Here is a 7,119-nt window from a genome sequence, read left to right as displayed (position 1 = left end):
TCCCGGCCCACCCCGGGGACATCGTTTGCCCGACCCCTCCCCGTGGCGGGTGTGGTGGCGGGGGTTTCCTCACAAAGGCGGGAGAAACCCGCTCGGGGCCGGCTGCCGCCGGGCGGGGGCGCTGCGCACCCTCCTGCGCGCGGTGGTATGTTCCGCACCCCCCCGGTACTGACGCGATGGACTCGCCCGCCCCGCCCCTCCCGCCAATGAGCTGGTAGCCACGCCCCGAATCAGTTGGTTGCTAGGGAACAGCGATGACGTTCTCGAGGTCCGCCGGAAGTACTTCGTTCTGCCGGAAGTATGTCGCTGGTGGGGGAAGCGGACCCGGAAGCGTAGTGCTGCGGGGAAGAGATGGGGTGCGATGGCGGCACCATCCCCAAGCGGCACGAGCTGGTCAAGGGGCCTCGCAAAGTCGAGAAGGTCGGAGGGGGCGGCGGGAGCGCGGCCGGCGGCTGTCGGACCGGCTTGGGGAGCCTGGGACGCGGCCTGGGGCGGGGGGTGGGGGAGGAGAGGCCCCGCGGAGGCCCGGTCGGCCCTGCCCGCCCCGCGGGGCCTGCGAGCCGGGCCTGGCGCTCCTGGTGCTGGCGGCGCGGAGGAGAGCGTCCTTCTGCGCGGCGCTGGGCCGGTCCGCCGGTACCGGCTCGCGGTGGCCGCGCCTGTGTAGTGGCAGCTACAGCAGAGATGCCGTGGTGTTCTGGGGGGCTCTGGGGCAGCAGTCATTCCACTGAACGCGGGGGTTGGGGCCTCCCTCACCTCGGGATACGGGGTCTGCTTTGGTTAGGTTGTTAATAGCGTGACCAGACTGTCGGTGGTGTCAAACGTGGCCATTTCCGCGTTCTGTCTGCTTCCATTCTGAGTGTTGCTTGGGCTCTCGTTTTGGGGTGGTTTAGGGTAGTGGATGTACCGTGGCATCACACGTGTGGATATGTGGATGAAGGTCGGGAAAAATCTCACAGCAGGGGGCAGAAAACTTAGGCAAATTACATTTGCTGATGTAAAGTAAGTAAATAAAATGCATTTCCTCCCCCTGACTATCAGAGTAGCTATGAACCTCAACCTTTCTTTTATGGCCTAATGTGTAATAAAATTCATGTGTTTAGACTGGAGCTTCAGGTAGCATCCTGACATCTCAGATCAGCTTTTCTGGTTTTCATATTCCTTGTAGGGAGTGGAACTGGTAGTTAACCCAAGCAGGGATGAGGTGTAGAACTAGAGAGAAGAGGGTAGTTGAGAACAGGTGAAGAGCAGAAAAAGAATAAAGAGGGAAAGGTCAGGCGGAAGTGGCAAAAAATAAGAAAACTGAGCTAGAGTTAGGAAGATGGGTCCCAAGATGCAGAAACATGTTCAATAGATAGAGGCAGACCCTCGAAACTGGTCATGAATTTTGCTAAAAGGTTTTGCTGAAGTTATTTTACAGAATAGCTTTGAATGCAGAAAGTAGGTTTGGTAAGATACCTGGGGATTTGATTAGTGCTTCAAGTATTACTTGATTTTATGTTTAAATAACTTGCAAATATAAAAGCTATTTTAAAATCATGAGGTTTTTTTTTTTTTTCAGGTTGACAAAAATGCTGAGTTGGTGGCAAGATGGCACTACTGCGCTCTGAGTCAAGAGAAGTTATGTCGGCCAATAGTAGCCTGTGAGCTAGGCAGGTATGAATGGTTCCATAAAGACCGTTATATTAAAAGGTACTAATTTATAAATAAAAGAATGCTATGAGAATCAAATACGACTACTGAAAATTTTATGTTGCAGGTTGTATAATAAAGATGCCATCATTGAATTTTTGTTGGACAAGTCAGCTGATAAAACGCCTATGGAAGCTGCGTCACATATCAAGAGCATTAAGGTAAACAGGTGGTGTCTAACGTTAAAGAGTGCCATGAACATTAAAACATGCTACAAAACTCCAATTTTCTTGTGTTCTCACGATATACTAAAAGGGTTAAAATTAGTAAACCACGGTGAAAAAATCTTAGGGAATGTTATCATGGCTCAGAAATATCAGTAAACAGCTGAAGGCTTGCATTTTTGTTTTGCAGAATGTAACAGAACTGAACCTTGCGGATAATCCAGCTTGGAGTGGTGATAAAGAGAGTATAAAAGGTGACAAATATGATGACATCCAATCTGCACGCTTTATATGCCCTGTGGTGGGATTGGAAATGAACGGAAGACACAGGTCAGTAAGTTTCTGGATTTTGTTTTTAGAGGCAAGTACTATGCTAAACTGAACATAGAGCAAGTAAAAGTGTTTGAATCGATAATGTTGCAAATCACGTACTTAGTCAGGCCCTCCTTTACTAAAGGAGTTCAGGAGACTACTGAACTATCCGTTCATTTCATGTTCAAGAGGAAAGATAAAAAGTTAACCCTTTCCAAAATGAATTGATATTTATAATAAAGAGGTCAAGGGCAACATTTGCAGAGAATAGGTGACTACAAGTTGTTTGGGGGCTAAACCATGGGAGACTGGTATGGGCAAGCAGAGGGAAGTCAGATGAGACCTCCCTTTGTGTCTCATCAAGCAATTCTACCTCCCACTGTGTTAAGATCAGAATGGAGATGGACTGTACATCTGTTCTAATCCTGCTATAGTATCTATTTTTTACTGGGCTGAGGAAGGACATTTCTTTGCATCCTGGTTTGGACAAATTAGCAATTTCTTTTTCTGATGAATGAAAAGAGGCCGGGTTCACAGCTTGATGGTTGCACAGTATTTCTTCCTGCAGAGAGTGATTAGCCGGCAGATATTCAGTCAGCAGTGTGCCCAGGTGGCCAAGAAGGCCAACAGCATCCTGGCTTGTATCAGAAGCAGTGTGGCCAGCAGAACCAGGACAGTGACTGTCCCCCTGTACCTGGCGCTGCTGAGACCACACCTCGAGTTCAGTGTTCAGTTTTGGGCTCCTTGCTACAAGAAGGACATCGAGGTGCTGGAGCATGTCCAAAGAAGGGCAACAAAGTGAACGAGGGTCTGGAGCACAAGCCTGATGAGGAGCGGCTGAGGGAACTGGGGTTGTTTAGCCTGGAGAAAAAGAGGCTGAGGGGAGACCTGATCACTCTCTACAGCTACCTGAAAGGAGGTTGTAGCTGGGTGGGGGTCGGTCTCTTCTCCCAAATAACAAGCGACAGGACAAGAGGAAATGGCCTCAGGTTGTGCAAGGGGAGGTTGAGATTGGATATTAGGAAAATTTTCTTCACCAAAAGGGTTGCCAAGCATTGGAACAGGCTGCCCAGGGAAGTGGTGGAGTCACCATCCCTGGAGGTGTTTACAAGACTTGTAGATGTGGTGCTGAGGGACATGGTTTAGCGGTGCTGGGTTAATGGTTGGACCTGATGAACCTAAACAATTCTATGATTCAGGTGGAATTAAAGAGAGAACCTGAAAAGTGAACCCATTTTTACCAGAGCCACCTTAGTGTTTTTTAATTCAGTTGAGGGTGATAGGAAAGGATTAACAGTAGCTCTCAGGAAGGGGAGATCACGTGAACCGTATGCATAATTGCTTCACTTAGTCTTGCAAGAATCTTCACGTGGACAGGAGAGACATGGGAGAGCAGACGCTGTCTAGGGTCGCTTGGCACAGCTTTGCTGGAGCGCTTGAGTCAGAGTATGCGAAACCGATAAGCTTGGTGGAAGGTGGAACCATTCGAATGGTATAACTTTGTAGTAAACCAGATTGTGGTGATGATTCCAGAGAAGCCTGTGTAGACCTATAGCAAATGTACAAAAACATCTCGAGCTTCGGTTTTGCTAAGATCCCCTTAAGAGACTCTCGTAAACCTGTGCTGAATTATATGGAGAATGAAGTGACAAAATACATGTTGTGGTTTAATGTACTCAGTATTTTTCATTTGATTCTTACATTGTGCAAATTAAGAAATGCCTACTTAAAGGTGCCGATACCTTGATTAGCTGCAAGAATTTGTAAAGAGAAAGTTAACTGTGTCCTGCTAGCCCCTTGCAGTATTGTTCCTCTGTTAAATCAGAACTGTACATATATCTTTTAGACGCAGGGTTTCTTAAAAAAGATTGTATGTCTTGTTGTCTTTTCTCTGAAGGTTTTGTTTCTTGAGAAACTGTGGCTGTGTGTTCTCTGAACGTGCTCTCAAAGAAATAAAATCAGAAGTTTGTCACAAGGTGAGTTTTTCCTCAGCTTTAGTAGCAGTGAGGTCACACGTGACCTCCACAGATAGATATATAGATGTAGGTACATACATACATATACAATTGCATTGACATCCACTATTGTAAAGTGGCGGGTTTTTATCTGAATATGCAAATTGAAACTGAAGTTGTAAAAGTTGTGGTCTATGATGTCCTGAAGTACTTCCATCTGGCCTTTTTTAATACAAATGTGTTTCTAAGTAGTTGTAAAAATGAATGTTTTTGTTCTCAGAGACAATTTGATTTTGCAGTAACTACTTTAGTCATTTCATTTTTTTCAAACATTTGGTTATAATTTCAGTTTACAAAAGGGTGATTGTTTTTCATTTGGGGTTTTGGGTGTTTGGTTTCGTTGGTTGTCTTGTCTTCCTGAATGCGTGTGGTTTTGTGTTTTATCAGTGTCCGGTCTATGTGTTTAAACTGATTACATTTTCAGGTTGTATTAAAGGACACTTGCTTTTGGGTTTGTTTTTTTGAGGGGGCAGTTCTTCATAGGATTAAATACTGACTACATTTCATTTTACAGTGCTGGTTTGCTCTCCTTGTATTGGTTTCATTGTAGCTAGGGACAATGATAAAAGTTGCAAATACTGTCTTTTTTCCGATCATTAGTTTTACTACCAGTGAGATTCGTGGTGATAGTTGCCACATTTAGGCAGAGTTATTTTTCAGCACACACCCTGATATTTGCTAAAAGATACAGTATATTTGTATTAAACAAGACCCGTGAAGGAAAAACTTTCTTGGTAAGTTGTTGCAGATGATGTGGAATATTGTTAGTTAGGTTCAGCCTCATTGTTGTATTTAGTGCTAATCCTGTTCTATAGAATTCTGGTTTAGTCCTAATGGCTCTGCTTTCCTGTTGGCAGATACTAATCAATTTTTAATGAGGTTTTTTGTTTGTGTCTAAATTTTTGTTGATAGATGGATGTAACTTGATTATTGAATGCAGGAATGAGATGTGTTGTCCATGGTTTGGCCAGTCTGCTAATCTCATAAAAACTAAATGAATCCCACATGTTTTCTGGATTTTTTTAATAATCAGTATTTATCATAGTCTTATATTTGCATGCAATTGTTTTCACATACATGTGAATTCTTTACAATATTCAGAAGGATGCTTCTAGAAGTAACGAAGTGGATATAGTATCTAGTCTGTCAGTTTTTCATTATTGGATTTTGGTGCACAATGGTAGCCAGCTGGGAGAAATATTTTAGTCCACATTTCCTTTTATTAAGGTCGAAGAGTGATTTGGTGGTTATTTGGATATATACAGATAATGTTCTTATTCTGTATTCAGAATCAGGAAGGGGACCAGAACTTTTCTAAATGGGATCATGGGGAACTGGTTGCCATGCTTTCTGGTAGCTACCAGTTTGTTTATACCCAAAGCGCTAATTAGCAGCGTTCCCCCAGCACATTCTATCTTTATGCAGCAATGGGGCATATAGTAAAATGAACTAGACCTAATGAAGAAGAAAAAGATGTTGTGTATCGTACATATGCTAGGACTAGAAATTTTTCATTAATAAATGAATCCTCTTCTGATACATGCTCTTCTAAAACACAAAAAAAATTTTGAAATACAGAATGTTCGAATGTTGTCAGTTGCCATACCTATGTTCCTACTGGTGCTAACTGCTGTATTTTAAGAATTACAATACAATTTTTCAACTGAAATCCAACCTATGGGATCCATGTGGGCCACAGCATTACTTTTTTTTTTGTGGCCTTGCCACCTTTTATCTGCCAGTATGTGCCCAGATGCCCAGCCCTGTGAGCAGAGGCATTGGTATATGACTTCAAAGAGTGACACAATGACAGTAGTTCAAAAAGAATAATCCTGTATTTGCTGCTTTATGCTGTGTATTCAGTCTTTCAGCTAGCAGAATCTATGTTTTCACTTCATTCCAGGGGATGAGGTTTATAGCATGGATGGAAACTGGAGAAGTGTCAGTCTAGGAGCTGTGTAACAGTTCTCTTCCCCACTACTGTGAAATTTAAGAAAGCTCTTTCAAAACAAGCTATTCTTGTGTGTTAATTTCGCCTGTGAGCCTACAGAGCAGTCTTGATAGTCTGCTAAATTGTAAACAGCAACGGTTTCCCGAAGGATTTTGTCAAACAGATGCTGTAATGATGCAGTGAAAACATTCACCACAGAATACAGATATCCAGCAGCCCGAACAACAGTTCTGCAGTCCTCACCTTCATGATCATATACTTTAAACTAGATCATCTGAACTAGATAACGGATGTATATTTGCATGCTACAAGATGCATCTCACAAAATGTTGTGCTTCATGAAACTGTAGGAAATTACTTCCTTGTGCTCAGAGCAGAGGGTTGCTTCCTTTCCAGGCTTCTGCCTTGGCTCGTGGGAATGCTTACCACTTTGTGGGAAGTCCCACAGACAGTTGTCTCACTGCTCAGTTTTCTTCGCAGGTTTTTTGTGGCAGCTCATACAAGAAACAGAGCAATCCATTTATCCAATGATATGCAGATTAGGGGAAAATGGAAAATGCAAATTTTGTCTACTTCAAGGAAATGGAAAACCCCCCCAAGATGAAGAATTCAGCGTTCATTGGTTTATCTCAACAGTATTTGCTGTAGTACTAGATTTGAAAGGCTTTATGGACTCTAGGTACAGGGAGGATGAAGGAGTCTTCCTATCAGTTCTCTTTCAAAAAAACGTATTTTGCCTCAACAGAAACTTTACGTGAAGAGCTGATTATGTTAAATACATGTATTGATCTGCTTTCACTGGAATTGTTAGAGACGACTGGATTGGTACTAGAGAAAGGTGCAAGAATGTGAGAGGAAACTTGTGGGTGGAGGACTTTTAGTAAGGCAACTGTAATTCATGTGTGAGGACTTTTTCTGACTTACCTCCTTTGGAAGTAAACTGTTCTTTCTTACTTCACATCTTAAGTAGCAGTATACTGAAGGATTC

At 43.3% G+C, this 7,119-nt stretch overlaps 1 protein-coding gene across 1 annotated transcript in view; it reads left to right on the top strand.

The window, feature by feature from the left end:
* The first annotated feature begins 268 nt into the window (after positions 1-268).
* The window catches only part of RTF2 (replication termination factor 2), a 30,292-nt gene continuing 23,441 nt past the window's right edge, over positions 269-7,119 (top strand). The window contains exons 1-5 of the mRNA XM_075768981.1: positions 269-420; positions 1,559-1,653; positions 1,757-1,850; positions 2,044-2,183; positions 4,063-4,141. Of these exons, the coding sequence (XP_075625096.1) occupies positions 352-420; positions 1,559-1,653; positions 1,757-1,850; positions 2,044-2,183; positions 4,063-4,141 (477 nt within the window). The 5' untranslated portion in view covers positions 269-351. The remainder of the gene's footprint in view (positions 421-1,558; positions 1,654-1,756; positions 1,851-2,043; positions 2,184-4,062; positions 4,142-7,119) is intronic.

The sequence above is a fragment of the Balearica regulorum genome, chromosome 16, assembly GCF_011004875.1.
Source record: "Balearica regulorum gibbericeps isolate bBalReg1 chromosome 16, bBalReg1.pri, whole genome shotgun sequence".
Taxonomy (NCBI): Eukaryota; Metazoa; Chordata; class Aves; order Gruiformes; family Gruidae; genus Balearica; species Balearica regulorum.
Note: the sequence above shows the minus strand (reverse complement) of the source record. Positions and strands in the feature narration are given on the sequence as shown.